Raw genomic sequence first — 20,993 nt, 5'->3', positions numbered from 1 at the left:
ATGTTTTGTTGTTGTTGTTGTTTTTAAGCTTACAGAAACTTGGATAACTTACTTTGTTTTGAGTAATAAACGGGTTTGAAGTTGATAAGCTGAATCCATTGACTGTGTTCTGAAAGTAAGAATGACAAAGTTTTTTTTTTTTTAACTATGTACAACACATTCCTATCATATCACACCCCGTATCACACCCACCATCACTCAGTGTCAGGTATCTGGAATGAAGTTCAACTAAAAAGATCAGTATTATCAGAGGCAAAAGACAAAAGCATTCTGTTTTTCCATGCAAGATCATTCTTGAAAGAGAAAGTTCAAAAAAGTGTAAAATGACTTTTGTTGACTAAATATTTCCCTTTCTCCTCTGAAACCTCAAGTCTTTTTTTTGTGGTCACAGGAACTCTCTAGTCACAAAAGGGGCTATTTTACCTGCGCTTGATGTAAAATGAAATGCCCAAAGTCCAACCTGTGTGATCTGACTACCTGACATTTGTGTATCATTAGAGGAACTGTTGAGTAAACCATTCTTCTAATAATGTTATTAGTTATGATCTGATGCACTTTTAAGATAATAACAAGATTACAACTATAATGACTACATGATTAATCCAGTCTTCTAAAAAAAAAAAAAAAAACAAATGTCACAAAATTCTACCTGTTTGGATTGCAAACCGGTGCAAGAGCATTAAGACAGGTTGAGGAAACATATGAGTCAGCAACAAATGGAATTTTGTTTACTGTTATTGAGGTGTACTATTAGGAAGCTCTAGTGTAGCCTATGTGTGATCGTCCATGTGTTACCTCGTATAAGTTTTCAAAGCGACTTTGACAACAATAGAAGATAGATCTTTGCAATTTGAAAATTCTGCTGAGCAAGTGAAGTAATGTCCATTTAGAATTCGGGTAGTACAAATATAGCTCCTTTACAAAAATGTAAAAGATTTTTGTATGAGGTTTGATTTGACGTTTTATTCTGTCTTATGCTTACCTCATCTTAACTTAATCTCTTAACTTTGAGATTTGAGAATTTGAGAAATGAGATTCATATATATATATACAATATATATATATATAGTTATACATACAGTACATTCAATTTCAATTAAATTTTATTTGTATAGCACTTTTAACAATTGTCATTGTCGCAAAGCAGCTTTACACAATCAAAAGTTTGTATGGAATGTGAATGCGTATGAATCAAAATGGTCTGATAGCCCCTGATGAGCAAGCCGAGGGCGACAGTTGCAAGGGAAAACTCCCTAAAATGGTAACAGGAAAAACCTTAACAGGAACCAGACTCAACAGGGAACCCATCCTCATTTGAGTGAAGCAGAAAGCAGGAATTGATCTGCATTCATACTGTGTGTTAGTTGGCAGCCAGTTCAGCTATAACAGTTGATGTTAATTGATGTTAATATGGAGTCCAGGTAGTTACAGTAGTACATTGTTTATATTTTGGAAATAGCATCACTCCAGATGGGTGAGGAATCCAAAATCTTTATAGGGCACTTGAAAACACAAATTTTAAAAATGTTAAGATTTCTATAAGACTTTCTCTCTTTCTCTCTCTCTTTTATTTAGATTTTTTTTCTTGTTTCAAAATGTTGTCATTTTTATGTTGCATAATCAGTGAAGTTACCATACAGTACAGTATATGGCTCCTTGCCCAATAAGGTCTAGGGTAATAATTTAACACATACAGATAATTCATTCAATAACCCTGTGCTCCAGTGAATCTAAATGCACTTTATTATCTAGTGCTACTAATATCATGAATGGCAGCTATGCCAATTACTTTCCACCTGTCTTTTTTTTCCCCTATCCATACCGAGGCATCTGGAGATTGTACCAGCTTCAGTAGACAAAGGCCAACCCTGCGAAGATCCTGAGGCATCCAGAGAAGGACCAGCTCCAGCTGGGTTCTGCTTTGTGATAATTTGGAGCTACACATGCCACTTGAGTCTAGTTCCTATCCAGGTTTCGTCCTAGTGCTATCTCAGGGAGTTTTTCCTTGCCCCTGGCGCTGGCGACCTCAGCTTGCTCATCAGGGACAATCTGAGCATTATGATTTATACAAACATTTTACACACTTCATACAGAATTTTAAACCTTTTGCAAAACTGCTTTAGGACAATTACTATTGTTAAAAGCGCTATACAAATAAAATTTAATTTAATTAATTTTCCTAAATGTGTATAAATATACACATGTATAGTTTAGCAAAATTTGTATATTTTGGTTTTTAAATTTAATTTTAAAAACCTTTTTATGTTTCAATAGTTGTGCCTCTGTGTTTTTTGTATCTATTATATATATATATATATATATATATATATATATATATATAGATAGATAGATAGATAGATAGATAGATAGATAGATAGATAGATATAGATATAATAGATCTGTGTTTTTTGTATCTATTATATATATATATATATATATATATATATATATATATATATATATATATATATATATATATATATATATATATATAAAATAGATACAAAAACACAGAGGCACAACTATTAAAACATAAAAATGTTTTTTTTTTTTTTAAATGTAAAAATAAATAAAAAAATATACAAATACCTCCAAAGTTCCCAAATGTGGTTATCACCCAATTAATGGATATTTGGCTACTTTACTGACCTTGATTTTCAACATAAAAATGATAATGTAATTTTTTTTTTATGAATTTTAATTTCCAGCTTTTCAATGAGGCCACAAAAAAAGAATTAAAATACTGTAGTATTACAGTATAACACTCTGAACTGAACATCAAATAGGCCTATTTGCACAGTTGGCTCAAAAGACTACATTTAATACATTAAAATATTGTTTTGTCTTGTCTATAAATAAAAATAAAAAGCAATTTTTTGTGAGTCATGTTGACATACAAAATGATTCTACACATTCTATACATTACATTGTGCATTAGATAGGTGCATGGCGCACATGGTGCATTTATAACTGGTAGCTTCAAAATAACATGAAAAAGAACTATGTCTACAGTTTATAATCGAATAAAAATATTAAAATCGTTTTGTAAGGTATATATTTTGTTTTGAAATTAAACTAGTGTAACAATTATACATGTTGTGTTTGCACACTACTGTATGTCTAAACATTTTTGCTTTGTTGGTTGAATTTAAAAGAAAATTGAATCTATGTATAGTTTTGTGTTATAATGAAAATAATTTGGTTAACTAGGAGTGTGTCTCCAAGCAAGACTAAAATTGTGTTGTTTTTCTTGACTTACAGATGATCTCTCAAACGAGGTGACTTCAGTTTCTCTGCCAATGTGATCATCTTGTAGCTCCTAAAATATTTAAGAAACAACATTTCAAATGAATATACTGTACAAAACAAGTTTAGCATGCTAAAGACTTCAATTATTTAAAATGTTTGCATTATCTTACCATGTATCCTCTGTGTGAAAGCATTTTCAAAAAATCCCCAGCTCAGTTGGAATCACTAAACAGAACTTGTGCTTCTGCAGCTGAGTTGTGTCTGACCACTTGTGCCGGTTCTCAAAGAAAAGACAAGCAACACATGAAAGAAAATATGCAACTCGTCCAGCCAGTTAGTCTCTCTCTCTCATAGCATTTACGAGGTGTCGGCTTTGCCCTGGAGCAAATTATAGCATTTAAGTACCATATTCGCTTGCACCATTAATGTATTTAAAAACACCTTGGGACATCTTCATGATCAAATGATAAGAAGAACATTCATTTATTTATTCATCTTCTACACCCATTATCCTGTACAGGGTTGTGGGGGGCCTGGAGCCTATACCAGGGTACTTTGGACATGAGGTGGGGAACATCCTGAACAGGGTGCCAATCCATCGCATGGCATTATGAGAAGACCATGGGATCTAAATTGTTTTGCAACATGCAAATCCAGTTATGTTGGATCCATGATTAAATCATAATTCTCTCATGGTTGAATATCCAGCTTGGCCCTACCAGAGTGCCAGCCTGTCAATGCCAAACAAATATTTTAGTTTTTATCTCCATACCTGTTGTGTTATGTTTGTTACAACTTTACAAAGTTTGTACAGTCCTAAACAGTGGCGGCCACGCACTTTAATGCTACCCTACTTCAATGTCACTTTATTTTTATTATGCAACTTGTTGTGTAGAGATACTTACTGGATTCATTGGCTTTGTATTTGTACCCTGCTGTTGTTTCATAGCTAACCAACAGATGTCAGTAGAAGCACCAAGAAATGATCTGGCTTTTACAATTACTTTTGCATTTACATTTTGGCCTTTGGCAGACGTTCTTATCCAGTTCTTTTATTCTTATCGACTTACATTAAGTGGTTTAAAGTTTCCATCATTAACTATATTCTTACACTGGTTTACTAGATTACTAGCTAGAAGGACTTTCAGTCAAAACACTGAATGTTTTAGGGAATGTTTTTTCCTTTGCGGTGTGGGGGTGGAAGTGAATGTCTGGGTTTTTTCTTTTAAGCTATTCGACTGGGGAACACTTGGGAGCAGCATATGTTTATATTGAAATATCTGTGTTTTTATTGTATTGTGCAGTATTTTCCTTGATTCTGTGAGATGTGAGCTGAGTTATCTTTTGTACTCATTTGAGATTTCAGAGATATTGAGCATGGCATTAAAATTAAATGATGACACAAGAGGGAGTGAAGTTGTACCGAATATCAGCATGGCTGTGAAGCAGTTGTAGGCACAAGGGTGCAGACCGAGTGCCAAAGATATCATAGCCGTTTAATTAACAAGGGTGTAGTTTTAAATTGTTACTAGTACTATGTAGACAAAAAGAAAGGAGAATAAAAAAATGGACGTGTTGGACAATCCTGACAGATCAGAAGCTCTTCAGAATGACTTAGGAGCAGTTAAAAAGTAGACTGATATTTAAGAGGACATACTGTTATCAGATGTGTTTCCTTGCTGAAAGTGCTTTCATGACCGGTTTTGGCAGGCAGCTGCTCTCCCCTCTTTCCATTACTGGACCATACCGACCCACTTTCACCCATGCTGGCGACTGACAGTAACTGTAATTAACTTTAGTCAGAACACCTGTCATACACATTAATACATATAGTTAAGCATCCCAGTGGCATTATTGTCAAAAATTAAGAAAGCTACTGAAGACTAATTATAAACATTAATATGCAAGTAATTTAGAGATTTCCTTTCTTGTCATTTCAAATCACTTACATTATGGCATTAGGTAGACAATCCTCTTATCCAGAATGACTTACATTTTTATCTCACTTAGTGTTAAGGGTCTTGCTCAAGGACCCAACAGTGGTGATGGGGTTTAAACCTATGACCTTCCCAGTTAGTAGGCCCCCACCTTAATTACTGAGCCACCTGTATGCTCACATTTAACACCTATGAAAAAAAACAATGTCACCCTCTAGTGGATTCTTTATTTTTTTTCTGAAGAATAATACTGAACTCACCATGAACTAGAATGGTTATTTCATAGAAGACTACAGATGTGCATCTCATTTTCAGCCATTCAAATTTAAACTGTATTTGCACAAACACAAATTAAAATAATAAAAACAGCTTAAAATATCTAATATACTAAATGCATGTAAAAGTCTGGCTGAAAGGCCCAAAGCATTTATTTGACTTGCCTTCCTGGACTAAATTTTACATTATTTTGCAAGCACGAGTAAAATTTTATGTGTGGAAATTATTTTATATATCACCGGACATTTCCTTTACAGAACGGGCTTAAAATATCTCCTAAATTCCAGTTACACAATTCTTCTGTAGTTTCTCGGAAAGACATTTTTGCATGCTGCTTATATCTGGCTCTTTTGTCAAACAAACTGATGCTGTTTGCTTTTTCAACCTTTTATGAAATGGCACTTACGAAACAACACTTGTCATAGTTCTTGTGTCAAGCCACTCTTGAACCAGAAATAACTTTAGAGGCATCTTACCTGGGCTAAGGACAAAAAGCACTGGACAGTTACTCAGTGGGCCAAAGTCCTATTTTCAAATGAAAGTAAATTTTGCATGTCATTTGGAAATCAAGGACCCAGAGTCTGGCGGAAAAGAGGAGAGGCACAGAATCCAAGTTGCTTGTGGTCCAATGTAAAGTTTGCACAGTTTATGGTGGTTCGAGAAGCCATGTCTTCTGCTGGTGTTGGCCTACTGTGTTTTATCAGGTCCAGGGTCAGCACAGTCATCTATCAGGAAGTTTTAGAGCACTTCATGCTTCCCTAAGCTTTATGGAGATGATTTTATTTTCCATCAGGGTGGCACCTGCCAAAAGTACTAGTATCTGGTTTAAGGATCATGGTATCCATGTGTTTGGTTGGCCAGAAAACTCACCCAACCTGCATCTGTATGCTGCGTAGTTGCACGGGCAGGTGGCTGCATTTACTTCTGGTTTGTGTGACATTGTTAACCCTTTATATGGCACTTGTTGAAATCCTTGTAAATTCAAAATATAATTGGTTCATGTTTCACAACAATAAAACAAGTCTGCACATCCCCAAAGTGAATTACAAGGTTTAGTCTTGACTCTTAGATGACTGTTGGGAATGGATAATGTGCTGATGCTTCCTAAATAGAAAAACATATATTGTAATAAAGGCCATCAGGTAGTCAGTTCAGAAAAAAAAAAAGACAAAATATAAAGGTAGGCAACTATGTTATTTCTTATCACACTGTTACAAAAAATATAACAATAAAGAACAATATCCATAGCTGCATAAATGTTTTTGTTGTTAGTCTTTTCAGTTGCTCCCATCAAGGGGACTCAGCGAACCATTCGATCTGCACAACAACTTGGCACAGGTTTTTACATCGGATGCACTTCCTGATGCAACCCTCCCATTTTATCCAGGCTTGGAACCAGCACTGCATAGCAGCATAAATAATATTTGGTTATAATAAGGAAACTGTATTATACCCTGCCTAATGTTTTGAATGCCCCTTTACAGGCTCTCAGAGACCACGTGATTAGTCTACCTAAAAGCGAAAGTAAATATTAGGGAGATTTCCATGGCACTATTAAAAAAAAATGGAAGAAAAAAAAAGTTCATTTGACAATTATTTCCGAACTGATTTTGATGCTTTCTCACCTTACTAATGTCTACATTACCTACGCTAAAAGTGTGATATCAAAGAACTATTGATAGACTGTATGATAGAACTATGCCTAGAATTAATCAAAAAGGCTGTGTGGTTCATTTGGTTCCTATTCTGAAAGTTTGATAAATTGGGTGTAATAATAAGTCTTATTTTTATATTGAGTTTTTATTATTATAATTAGAAATGTTATAATTGTCTATTTGTGTTGTTGCATATATATATATGATTAAAACTCTAGTCCAAATTTAAAGCAGGATAAATTTTTTTTGTTACTGTATTTTGATTATTATATTTAGTATATTTGATTTTCATTACATGTTTCCATGTGAATACACGTGATTTGCCTACATAAAACCGAAAGTAAAAAAATAGGGGGAATACCGTTGCACCCTTCATAAGATTCATACCACAGTTGAGACGGTTGCCAAATTACTCTGGATGCTTTCTTACACAGCAAATTTCTTCATAACCTGTGATGTAAGTATAATGAGGTTATGTCAAATACCATAAATTAAAAAGAGCTCGATTAAACAGGGTTCATGTAGAGATTTAACTGTTATGTATCTTAAACAGTTTTGTTGGTAATTTGTCACAGAATGAATCTTAGTGTGTTGGCTGAAGATAGGGAAGATGCTTTAAGACCCCAAAAGTTTTCTTTAGCAAATATTAAAACCATTTAAATTCACATAGCAAATGCAACACAAGTAATCAATAATATAATTAATATTTTGTTTGATCAATTAATATGATGTACAGTTTTTACTGCCACCAAAGAATCTTTCAGTTTCAGTGTAGCATTTTGCCTGCAAGAAACAGATAAGACAAAAAGGTGCATTCAGTTTTCTACCACTCGTCTTTGAGGACATCTAACTATAAAATATGTAACACTATGAAATTTTCATTATACATTCAATTTAATACTGTGAATATATGCTGCGTAGTTTCACAGACATATGCTTGCATTTTTTCTGGTTTGAGTGAAATGATTAACCTTTTACATGGCACTTTTACGTACTTAAATGCCCCATTACAGGCTCCCAGAGACCATGTGATTAGTCTAAAATGAAAGTAAATATTGGGGGGAATTCTATTGCACTCATTATAAGAAGGAAAACTGTAACTATTTTTATTTCTTATAAATATGTTTTTTTTTCTTTAATCAATGATACTGATTTTTCTTGACTAAGTTATTAAACGTGGTCCTTCACCCAATTATACAAGTCTGCATATGTTAACACACGCATCATAAAAAAGACAGTGTGTTAAACATTTCAGATAAAAATCTAAAATAATAAATAAATAACATTTAAGAGCATATCCATAGCTGCACAAAGAATATTTGATTATAATTAAAATTTTATTAGTCTGTGTGCATAAAGTGTGCATGTTCACCTTGTAAAAGTAAATATGCCTGGGAATTCCATGAAACCCTTTAACAGATGATGACAAGTCTAATATGTAGGCCTATTCGTACAAAAAAGAACTAAAGTAAATAGGAGCTGGTAAATTACGTTTTGTAGGTAATTTGTAGATTAGTCTTGATATTACTACAATTTACTTTATAAATTAATTTGGGTAAAATGTTAATACAAGATTTTAACAGTACACTCCGATGACCAAATGAGGCATATATATTTTTTTGTATTCTGCATTAGTTAAAATTAACAAAAACTTGTGCCCAACTTATGGTCACATCAAAATATTAATTTAATTAAAACTATTTATCTTTACTGTCTACTTTAGGGTGATTTTTTTTTTCAAATTTCATTGTTTTTAAAAACATTTTACAGTAGCTTTTTTTAAAACATTTTTTACATTTTTGTGCATTACTTAATATCTCTGTTAAAGATCCCAACATCAGCTAATTCAATGTTATGTTTTTAACCACAGGAAGAGCAAAATGGGGGAAAAAAGATCTGTGTTTTAAAGTGTACTTTGATCTCTAAAACACAAGGTCATGGCAACAAGCCTATTGTTTTCAAGATTGCTTCACTTGATAAAATATGGACAATGGAATCAGAATGACGTTGTGGAGCTGTTTACTGCCCTTGTAAAGCAACACAGTGTCACAGCAGTGAAAACTGATTTCCATCTATGGATGGCAAAAATACTTTACCAAGTGGAAATTCACAAGATCAACAAGTTAGATTTGTTATCCAGCATTGAGCCAAGCCAGTTTATGGATAACCTTGAAGTTAAAATGTATGACTTCATTAAAGAAACAAAAGAAAAAAGCCTTGAAAACATTCTTAAAGAAATGAAAGCAGAAGGAAACATTGATCCAAAAATTTTATGTGAAGTCAAAGACATTGTGTTGTCTGTGTCTTCATTACCATCACATACTGTTTCGATGAACCTCAAGGAAAAAAGAGAGAGATTATTTAAAATCTGCCAAGCAGTAGAAATGGCTAAAGGATGGAAACCACGAATGACCCAGATGGTGAGCTGGTGCATCATGGTACTTTCTGGTTCTAGACAGTTAATCCAGGTTGGCACAGGAGAAGGAAAGTCATGTATTGTGGCCATGGTTGCTGGATATCATGCCTTGATTGGAGAAAGCGTAGACATTATCTCCAGTTCCCCTGTGCTAGCAGAGCGAGATGCTAAGGAGTGGCATTCATTTTATAAAAACCTGGGAATCACTGTTAATTGCAATGCAAATAAAAAATGTGCTGAAGACCTGAGAAAGTGTTATGCATGTCAAGTGGTCTACGGCACAACTCAGGAATTTGCAGGAGACTGGTTAAGACACAGATTCCAAAGAGAAAATGTCAGGCATGAAAGAAAGTTTCAATGTGTCATAGTAGATGAGGTGGACTCGCTCATGTTGGACAAAGGTCTAGAAGTTGTCTATTTAAATAGTGAGATGCCAGCCATGGAACCTCTAAATGTAATCTTGGCTAAGATTTGGTTTGTTGTCAACAAGGATGAAAATCTGGATATAGAGAAGACACTTGATCTCATTCGTTCCTCGCTAATGGCAGAGGATTCAGATCTACTGCCATCAAATGAATATTTTGAGATCTTGGATACATCAGTGCAGCAGCACAATGAACTCCAAATTCCAGGATTTATAGATCATATAAATGGGAGGCTAAAAACATGGATTGAAAATGCATTTCTTGCAAAAACAATGACTTTAGATCATGAATACATTCTGCATGAGAATGGTGTAGTTCCAGTCGATTACAGCTCTACAGGAGTTGTGCAAAATGATATGAAATGGGGAGATGGACTTCAGCAATTTCTTGAAATGAAACACCAAACCAGGCTGTCAAATATGTGCATGATAACAAATTTTAAGTCCAATGTAAAGTTATTCAGGAGTTACAAACGGATTTATGGGCTCACAGGAACTTTGGGGAACCAAAACGAACTTAACTTGTTGCAGAAACTATACCCTGGCATTAAAACATGCAAAATTCCCCCATTTAAACGCAGGAAACTTTATGAGAAGGACGGCATTGTGATTAACGATGAAGATGAGTGGGTAGAAACAATTTGTAAGGCTGTTAATAAGAATGTAAACCCCACTGTCTACCGAGGATCAAGAGCAGTCTTGGTCATATGTGAAACTATTCAAAGAGCACAAATTGTCCACCATGCACTCTCAAAAATCATTTCGACAGACAAGTTGAAACTGTACACAAATAACAACGTGGACAATTCTGAGATTACAGGTAAAGAGATCACTGAAAGTTGTGTCATTGTCGCAACAAATCTGGCTGGTCGTGGGACAGACCTCAAAGTCTGCAATGAAGTAAATAATGCAGGGGGTTTGTTTGTAGTTCAGACTTTCCTGCCCCTTAATATTCGTGTGGAGCATCAAGCCTTTGGTCGAACTGCACGAGAAGGAAACCCTGGATCTGCCCAGCTCATTATGTGCTCCACTCACTTCGCTGAATCAATCAAACTGGTGATGGCACTAAAGTCACCTCTCTCCAGGCTACTTACCATTCTGAGGCGTCTAACAGTCACTGTAGCTGTGTCAGGATTTGTCAAGAATAAGTTTGAAGACACCCTAAAAGTTTGTCTAATAGAACCCAATGAAAAAAACTGTGAGGTAATGAAGAAAGAACTTACAAACTTACTAAACATTGAAATGCCAAGTGGCTTAACTAACCTGGAAATTGAAAAACAGGCTAGAGATTTAATTGTGGAAACAAGACTGTCAAAGATACTTGATGATGACCTACCAAAAATTGAGAAAAAGGAGGAGCTGTTCTCTGAATATCTTAATATCCTGGACACCATTTACACACAGGGTGGCAACCATGAAGATATTGTTACTTCACTTCATGAGTGCTGGGGTATGTGGCTTCTGATGAAGTTCAATGAAAATGAGTCAACAGAAACATTAAGAAACCAGTTAAAGAAAGCCTTGCAAAGTGCAAAGACAAAGCTATATTCTGATCAGTCCCCTTCCTCTATGATCTACCATTATGTAAGAGCTGGCAACACACTCCGTCTGAAAGGATCCCTGGCAGATAGCATTGAGATGTACACAAGAGCCATTAAAAACAATCCTTGTGGGTCAGCCATTGCTTTGTACAATCGTGCATTGTCCATTCTGTCTAAAGGAAGTAGTGGACATATTGTTCAGGCATTGGCTGACCTTAAGAAGGCTGATGAGGCAGTGGACTCCTACATGAGAAAGTTGACACGGACTTTAAATTTTGTGGAAAGCTCCAGCAAAGACACCAACATGACGTCTGACACCTTGCTTAACAAGCAGTTTAGAGACAAACAGCTGGCACAGGATTTCCTAAAAAGATATATTCAGAAAGCAATAATTGTTTTGCAGACAGCTGAAAGTCGAGGTCATGAAGTGCAAATAAAAAAGTGTCCTGCGTTACTGATCATTGTTCTTTTAAATAAATATATATCTATCAATCTGTCCAAAGAGATAAGCAATCTCTACTCACTGGGACTAAACACCCTCTTCTTTTTAGAAACTGTCGAAATCTCTTTTTTTAAACGTTTTTTAAATAAATTTATTTAAGCTGTGGAAAAGTAGGAAAGGACTGGTGAACATGTACAACTGTAAAAGTATAGTCTTTTAAACATTCCAACACATTTATTTGATATATTCTTTCTAATCATTTTTGTAATAATGTTGTGATTACATCAAATTTTGGTGAAGTACTTAATAGTGCTCCTTTTTCAAAGAAATATTGCATAAGAGTGTTGCAAGTGTTGCTGATCCAGCTTAAGATTCATCACAACCCTGTCCAGCATATGGTAGGTACAGAGGCTTGATAATAAAATTAGTCTTTATACTGTATAAAGAAAACCATGTATTTATGTCATTGTTTATTGTAATATTGCATGTGTTTGTTTGTTGTAATTCCATTAGACACTTTTACATAACATGTTAAAACTCAATCTTATTTTATTACTTTAACTAGTTCTTAAAACCATAGCAACTTTACATTGTACCATTTCTAGCCTTGATGTTTTTTTTTATGTACTGTTTTAGTGTTATACTGCATTATGTGGGTTGTTTATTACTATTTTTATCTTGAATAATTTTGAAAACCTTGTAAATTGTACTTGAAATATCAACATTTAGATTACGGTCAGCCCTTTTAACACTACCATGCTTGCGTTTTGGGTCAACTGTAAATATCTTTAATAGGTTGATGTCAGTGGAACTTTAGATGTTTGTTCTTCTGTACCATTTTCATTATCATCAGGTAAAGGTTTCTCTGGCAATACTGCAACACTGATATTTACATACAACAAAAGTTCAAATCAATAAGTCATTAAGTGTAATTAACTGTTTTTTTTATCTGTTTTATAGACATAATCAGTGTTATTACTCATTGTGTCGAAACAATTTTACTGTATCCGCTCATAATAAATTGTCTTAGAAAAACCCATCCTTGTGATCACATACTCCATTTTCTGATCAAGCAATTTAATTGGACTAGAGTTATTCCAAGTCATTTCCATTCTGCTTGAAAAAAATTTACTGAACTTGGGCAAAACTTGATGTGTGGAACATGGATTCTCCACCTTACATAGCAAACTAGCTTGCCATTTATGATATTTTAAACTTAATGGAAAGAACAGAAGGTAAAAGTTAAACCAGAATAAGTGGAGACATGAAAAGAAACATGGAATCTATTCTTCTTTCCTCTGTGTGAATAGCTTTGACTTGGCTTAAACACATTAGACATGGCATCGTTCAGGTTTAGACTCAGCAATGTAATGTGGCAATAAATTTAAGTCAGCTAATGAACTCAATGTACTGAATGATCAGGCTATCACATCTATGGAGTTTTTCTTTTTTGGCAGAGGCTAATTGTAGGATTACAATGGGAAGATTCATTATTATTATGTTTTTTATATTATTTAGTAAAAGTAGTAGTAGTAGTAGTAATAATAATAATAATAATAATAATAGCTAGTATTTGAACAATATTGAGCAAAGCTTATAAAGGCAATTGAAATACTTAACTTTTAACTTAGCTTTTAAAAAGCAAATTTAGACAGTAAACAAATGAAGTTAACAATTCACCTTTAAATAAGACAAATCACCCCATCATGCTTTACCTCCTTTTTATTAACATTTTGGTGGTGCTGTATTTTTTTTATTTTTTTTTATAACATATCACATAGAATTAGCCACACAAGAAAGTTGCATTGTATATTTTATACATATATATATTTTTTGTTAATAAATGTTAATTCCCCCTTTTTCACATCCTAATGCTAAAAAAAGGTTACACAAGAGCTACCACACTGATACTTATGCCATGAGAACAGTGAGACAGTAACCTAGTACAACAGGAAACACGGGGAGGACTGAACATTAAAAATGGTATGACCGAAAGAAAACAAAAAGGAAAATTGAAATAAAATATTAATGGAAGAGCAATTATACAGCTCTAGTCCAAACATTGACGCTTCCATTCTTTGCCCTTTTTAAACCCCCCAAAGCAAAATTTCCCTTTAATCTTTTTGGTAAAAAATAAAATAATAATCATAATAATCCAGCAATGCAAAAGAACTCTGTATCAAACACCTGTACTTGTATTCCTTTAATAGCAGTAGGCTGAACAATACCATATGCCATTTATGTCCATTTCAGCAACTAATGTTCTTCTGCTCCGACTTTTAACACTAACCTCAACAAAAACATTCAGTCCTTGTGTTTCAATACTGTTTTGGATGTTCCTTCACAATGCAAAAATGTGACCCCAGCACTTGAAGCATAAGGGGAACAGTTGCTTTATTCGCTTTTTTTAAATTTACAATTTAATTTATGTTTCATATATACTTACTTTTTTTTTTTTTGCTTTAACTCAGTCATATGAAACTCCTTTTCCTTTAATCTAATTAAAGTAAAACCCCACTCTGAAGCAGTAAATTCCATTATTTTGAGGTATTTGGTATGTGGTGCTAATATGTTGGTTGGTGGTATATTTTGGAGATTACTGTAAGAAGTGTTTCACATGAGGGAACTTTGCTATAGATATTTTGTAACACATGTAGGTCAGTTTCTACTTTTTTATTTTCTACATTTAAATATCTAAATTAACCTAAAGATGGGATTTCCCTTAATTTATATGCTAAGATACTAATGAATTTGGCAAGACTATCCAACAGTATTGGAACAAAGGCCTGCGTTTTAGTGTGATTTTCTTTTCCCCTCCCCCTGCACAAGACAAGTACACAAATGTAGCCTATCAAATACTCACAAACTCTCAACAGGATGTCAACGGAGAATTGTCTAATGATTTGGTGTTTTAGGGCAGTGCTGTGCTGATTATCATGGCTTCTGCAACACAGATTGTTGCAAATGAAAAACGTCTGATTTGTATCTGCTTGTGGACTCTTTTGAGAAAGATATAGCTATTTGTGTTTGTTAAAATGAGTAGTTACATTAGACAGTTACTTTAAGATTACTTTTTTTTAAGGTTTCAGTATATCCCGCGGTTAACGATCAACGTTTGATTTGAAACTAAATAATTGATTTGTGTGTTGGATCAGAAATGTGTAAGCTTACATTAGTCTAATTAAGTATAAAAAAAGACAACAAATGTTTACACATGACTAAAGATTAGCTCGAAAACTTTAGATGTACTGAAATTCAGCTTAGTGTTATTTTTATGTATTAATAGTAACAGTCTGGTGGCAGTGGATTCGCTGACAGATCATAATCATCATCGTCATCAAAATAATTATCATTAGAGGGAGATATTATTAATTAATAACACTAATAGCCTAGCTATGTTAGAGACTAAGCCAAACAGTAAAAATAGTGATAACACCTATGTCAAATGATTAACAACATTTTATTTGAGAAGCTGCACCTTTGTCCTAAATGCTGGAATTAATGTCCACATCCTAGCGTAGTTATTTTTCAATTTGTCAGTGTAAGATAACTCTAACTATCCAAATTTCTGGATAGTCACTATTTTCCCAATGTTCAATTATTAGCCTTTATTCTTCAAAGTTGCATACGACTAAACCTGATAATAAAAATAAAAAAAATAAGCCAAAAAAAAAAATAAAAAAAACACTCAATACTACAGTAGGTTCCTTATTCACTATTTTTCATCTTTGGCATACAAGTATGAAACTCACGCCTGGAAAAACTGTGTGTAAATCGGTTTTACATTTTTACAATCCTAAAAAATGCTTGCTTCGAAGTAGAATAAAGAATATTAATGCTGGTATTGGTAATAATATGAGCCAATATTGTAAGCAGAGCAGTATAAACATAGAAAATGTTTATTTGGAAACGTTGTGCTAAAGTCCGGATAATGGGGCTTGGTTTCTGGCTGTAATTCATAAATGTAAATCAAATGGGTTAGATAATCAGTTCTTCATTTGAGTAACAGTATTGCATATTGCAAAAAAAAAAAACATTAAACTGGATGTGTAGTCTTTCGAACACAAACCCTGTCTAATTTAAAGGCCCAGATTTCACATTTTTGAGCATTTTTTTGGCAATTGAATACCAACACTAAAAAAATCTAATAAAAATTTTAAAACAAATTAGTTAGGGTCAGATAGTTTAAATTTTAGTTAAATCTGCTATATATTTGACTTATGAAGTGCTAAATCTAAGCTATAAACAGAATCATATAACTAGCAGCAGATGAGATTAGAATATAGTTGTTTTCTGATTGTGAAATGTCACATGCATATGAAGTATAAATAAATGCATTCACAAACTTGAAGCAGATCTTTTGCATTCAAATCATTACTCATGAGACTTTTTCATTAATGTGATGCAGAGTTGTTCCTGTGTCATTGCACGTATTCCTGATTTGATGCAACTTTGCTGAATAAGGGCATTTATGGTCAACACTGAAAAAAATCCTACGAGAATAGAGTGACAGCATTTAAATGTAATATTTTAAGTGTGACGATGTATGTAGGACACAGCCATACTAAAATAAAATTAATTTTGCTGGGAAAAAGGTAGCAGAGGCTTAAAACTTCATTCTTTTTATCTGTTGCACTTTTGTCTTTGTACATTTTAACAATTTCATAATCCATATTCTCTGTCATCATCATCACAAAAAAAAAATTAACAATTCTACCATGCAGTTTGGAGCAGACAAACATACTAACGTCTCAATCTTTCTTTTCCACACACAGTTTCCCATCTCCCACCTTGTTTTGATTTTTCATATAAGTCAAATGGAAGACATGAGCTGGCTGCCACTGAAAGGCATTAATGTTTATCCAACACCTGTTGCCATGGCCCTGTATGAGAGTCACACGATTATTACAAATACATTCATAAAAAAAGAAGGAAAGAAACCCACTCCAAACACATCGAATAGTATACCAAAAACTCAGACACATGATGAGTATTGCTACTCTATTTTTTTTCTGTATTTTTAACATGAAATTAAGTGAACTGATTTTAATTACATTATTGTAATTATTTATATACTTTATTTAATTATAATTAATATCAATACTAGAAGTATTACTATCGATAATCACTACCATCCTGGGTGTCTCTACAGGCCCCTACCTGCACCGCAGATGTTAGGTTGACAGAGAGATGGAGAGATGGATTTTTTTTTTTATTCTCCTTCTCTGACCATGTCACTTGTTTCCGGCTCGCTTCCCTTAAGAATCTCTCATGTTCCCCAAGCACGGGATGAGCGAATTATACATGAGAATGAGATTTAGTTTGGTAAGAGGAGTATCTCTCTCCCTATGTGTCGCTTTCTTTCTAGCTTTACACTTTGATCAGTGGATATGACTGTTATGACCCTCTCAATAATAGTGGCTGTCCACTTATCCATCTATCCATCAATCCATCTATCCACTCACTCTCTCTCTTGTTGTCTATCTCTTGCTCTTCAGCAGGACACCTCCATTGTGTTGGAGGGGCTAGGGGGAAGGTTTCCACCAACGGAGCCCTGGGAAAGAGTGCGTGATCGTGAGCGTGAGCCTTCCAGGGAGTACGATGAAGACAGGGATGTGGTGCGGGAGCGGGACAGACGGGTCATGCAGGACGATGCCACTGAGAGGGGGGGGGGGGGGAAGAGAGAGAGAGAGAGAGAGAGAGAGAGGATGCACATTAGATAAAGATTTTGTGGCCATCTAGGTCTTGTGTAATCATATTACAGTTGGGTGTAAAAGTTTGCATCCTCACAGAAAGTTCTATTCATCCGCTCTTACAGTTCTACCGATACCGATACCCCAGGTCCTGTGCAAAGTCCGACCGATCCCACCCAGGTCCCGTGCAAAATCAGACCAATACCCATACCCCAGGTCTCGTGCAAAGTCCGACCGATACCCATACCCCAGGTCTCGTGCAAAGTCCGACCGATACCCATACCCCAGGTCTCGTGCAAAGTCCGACCGATACCCATACCCCAGGTCTCGTGCAAAGTCCGACCGATACCCATACCCCAGGTCTCGTGCAAAGTCCGACCGATACCCATACCCCAGGTCTCGTGCAAAGTCCGACCGATACCCATACCCCAGGTCTCGTGCAAAGTCCGACCGATACCCATACCCCAGGTCTCGTGCATAGTCCGACCGATACCCATACCCCAGGTCTCGTGCATAGTCCGACCGATACCCATACCCCAGGTCTCGTGTATAGTCCGACCGATACCCATACCCCAGGTCCCGTGCAAAGTCCGACCGATACCCATACCCCAGGTCCCGTGCAAAGTCCGACCGATACCCATACCCCAGGTCCCGTGCATAGTCCGACCGATACCCATACCCCAGGTCTCGTGCATAGTCCGACCGATACCCATACCCCAGGTCCCGTGCAAAGTCCGACCGATACCCATACCCCAGGTCTCGTGCAAAGTCCGACCGATACCCATACCCCAGGTCTCGTGCAAAGTCCGACCGATACCCATACCCCAGGTCTCGTGCATAGTCCGACCGATACCCATACCCCAGGTCTCGTGCATAGTCCCACCGATACCCATACCCCAGGTCCCGTGCAAAGTCCGACCGATACCCATACCCCAGGTCTCGTGCAAAGTCCGACCGATACCCATACCCCAGGTCTCGTGCAAAGTCCGACCGATACCCATACCCCAGGTCTTGTGCAAAGTCCGACCGATACCCATACCCCAGGTCTTGTGCAAAGTCCGACCGATACCCATACCCCAGGTCTCGTGCAAAGTCCGACCGATACCCATACCCCAGGTCTCGTGCAAAGTCCGACCGATACCCATACCCCAGGTCTCGTGCAAAGTCCGACCGATACCCATACCCCAGGTCCCGTGCAAAGTCCGACCGATACCCATACCCCAGGTCCCGTGCAAAGTCCGACCGATACCCATACCCCAGGTCCCGTGCAAAGTCCGACCGATACCCATACCCCAGGTCCCGTGCAAAGTCCGACCGATCCCACCCAGGTCTCATGCAAAGTCCGACCAGTCCCACCCACAATATACTCTGGTGACTTTTAATTGGTTTAATTGTAAACTAAAATATAAACAGACAAGAAGCAAGGCACAAGTAATTAGAGTTACTGTTACCATTAAAAGGGTTAATGTTCCCATAACAGCATATACTGAATTGTTTTGTTCCTCTTATTCTGTAGAAGTTTTAATTTAGTAAAGAATACAAAAATGTATCCATCTATAAATGCAGTTTATATTTCATAAAAGAAGACCACTTGGTTCTTCTTCTCACTTACATTAAGACAACTAGAAATTCATTTGCTTACCAAGGTCTTTTTCCTATATTCACTTTACAGTATGTACAGTATAGGCTTTTCTATGCTTCCACTTTACCACGTTACCATGAAGACGGTCCTGCCCTCGACTGATGCGCACAGCTGTTCTTTGAGAACTTGTAACTCCAATAGTTCAGGACTGGAATTTTCTCCAGTCTACCTGAGCCTCCAATAATAAACTGGACTCCATATCAATTTAAAGACAACATGTTATATTAAACTTCTAGCTGCCTAACACAGTATGAATGCACAACAATCCCTGCTATCTATTTCACTCAAATGATGATGGGTTCCCTGTTGAGTCTGGTTCCTGTCATGGTTTCTTCGTATTGTCACATTAGAGTTTTTCCCTTGCCACCATCGCCCTCGGCTGGCTCATCAGAGACAATCTGATCATAGTAAGTTTTGTCAATGAAGGAATGATATTAGATTAGAATACATAAAAAAACATTTGGTTTGTAAAACAGCTGTAAAATTAATTCAACACCTCCTGACCAACAATTTCAGACAAATCTCATTGTTGTGACTGTAAACTACTCACTGTATCCCATCCCCTGGATGAAGTATTTGAATGCTTCAGTCAGCTTGCTGGGCTACAGAGAGGAAATTAAGAATAATGTAGCAAAACCATTTGCATTACTACACTTTTACAAATTCAATAGATTCATTTTGTGGATCATGCTCAATATTAAAAAAATAAATAAATTATGTATTACTTGAGTGAGTTGCGGCATCCCACCAGCATCGGCCATCTATGAAGAGCACAGACAGACCATTGAATAAATATTATAAAACACAATGCATGACATGGATTAGTTGATCGATTGCTTAATAGTATTTAACAGAGAAATGAAAAACAAAGCTAATGCCACCTTCAGGAATGAAGTTGTAGTTGGGTCCAGTTTGCTGTTGCACTCCACCTGATGAACAAAAATCTTTATGACTCGGATTCTAGATCCAATGTAGAGTAATTTAATGGGATCAGAAGAAACATTCTAATAAAGGATCTCGATCATTTTTACATTGTTTATCCAATGCACTCCAATGGATTTGAATTTAAATAGCTCATTAAGCCTGCTTCCGTACTCTGTGATTTTATTTGTGTGTCAATATGAAGGTGACTAATCAAATAATAGATTTCTATTGATACGTAGTGTTAATAAGGATGACACAAAGATTTAAGGCTTCACTGTAACTCTAGAAGCAAAAAATCAAGACAAGACAAGCTGTTTGTGAATGGACTGTATGCAACTACTGTCATTTATCCTACTGAGGAATGTCCCCCCCACCTCCCGTTCCCCGCCCATCCCCGCGGTTCAACTACGGAAGTACTACTACATGTAAAACCTGCACTTGCAGTTGAGAACGAAGGGGTTATTGTACCAGCATAGTACAAGTGAAGTGGGTCAAGTGAAAATAATATTTACCATATGTGTGCCATTACTACAAACAAGAATTGTGACACAGTTCTCTACCACAAAATGTAGAAAAGGGTCTTTACTGAAATTATTGCGAAGAAATTCTGGGGCATCCAAATTTGTATAACTAAATGTTAAACATAAATGACTACAAAACAGACTTTAGAAACTATTTTCGTTAAAAATACAAATTGGATGTTAGATTGGCTTGAAAGCCATGAAAACATCTCAGTAAGGTTCTTCTTTTTCTAATATCAAAGCACGAAGAGGGCACATGGTGGTTTAGTGGTT

The 20,993-nt window shown here is 35.8% G+C and overlaps 3 protein-coding genes across 9 annotated transcripts in view; 1 reads left to right on the top strand and 2 right to left on the bottom strand.

Annotated features, from left to right (window-relative positions):
• The window catches only part of si:cabz01007807.1 (uncharacterized), a 29,437-nt gene extending 25,928 nt beyond the window's left edge, over nt 1-3,509 (bottom strand). For all 7 annotated transcript variants that reach the window (XM_053479510.1, XM_053479513.1, XM_053479512.1 and 4 more), the window contains exons 1-3: nt 3,420-3,509; nt 3,260-3,319; nt 53-109 (exon numbers count right to left, since the gene is read on the bottom strand). In XM_053479510.1, coding sequence (XP_053335485.1) covers nt 53-109; nt 3,260-3,319; nt 3,420-3,443 — 141 coding nt within the window. In that variant the 5' untranslated portion in view covers nt 3,444-3,509. The remainder of the gene's footprint in view (nt 1-52; nt 110-3,259; nt 3,320-3,419) is intronic.
• A 3,994-nt stretch (nt 3,510-7,503) lies between these two features.
• On the top strand, nt 7,504-12,104 carry LOC128508674 (protein translocase subunit SecA 1-like). Its single transcript, XM_053480101.1, has 2 exons — nt 7,504-7,574; nt 8,988-12,104. Exon 2 carries the CDS (start codon nt 9,055-9,057, stop codon nt 12,097-12,099), a length of 3,045 nt encoding a protein of 1,014 aa, XP_053336076.1. The 5' UTR covers nt 7,504-7,574; nt 8,988-9,054; the 3' UTR covers nt 12,100-12,104.
• A 2,651-nt stretch (nt 12,105-14,755) lies between these two features.
• Nucleotides 14,756-20,993, bottom strand: part of ndrg2 (NDRG family member 2) — a 46,306-nt gene continuing 40,068 nt past the window's right edge. Inside the window, exons 13-16 of the mRNA XM_053479680.1 lie at nt 20,157-20,204; nt 20,001-20,036; nt 19,826-19,877; nt 14,756-17,598 (exon numbers count right to left, since the gene is read on the bottom strand). Of these exons, the coding sequence (XP_053335655.1) occupies nt 17,435-17,598; nt 19,826-19,877; nt 20,001-20,036; nt 20,157-20,204 (300 nt within the window). The 3' untranslated portion in view covers nt 14,756-17,434. The remainder of the gene's footprint in view (nt 17,599-19,825; nt 19,878-20,000; nt 20,037-20,156; nt 20,205-20,993) is intronic.

This window comes from Clarias gariepinus, chromosome 20 (genome assembly GCF_024256425.1).
Source record: "Clarias gariepinus isolate MV-2021 ecotype Netherlands chromosome 20, CGAR_prim_01v2, whole genome shotgun sequence".
NCBI classification, from domain to species: Eukaryota; Metazoa; Chordata; class Actinopteri; order Siluriformes; family Clariidae; genus Clarias; species Clarias gariepinus.
The sequence above is the reverse complement of the archived record's forward strand: the minus strand, read 5'-3'. Positions and strand labels throughout refer to the sequence as shown.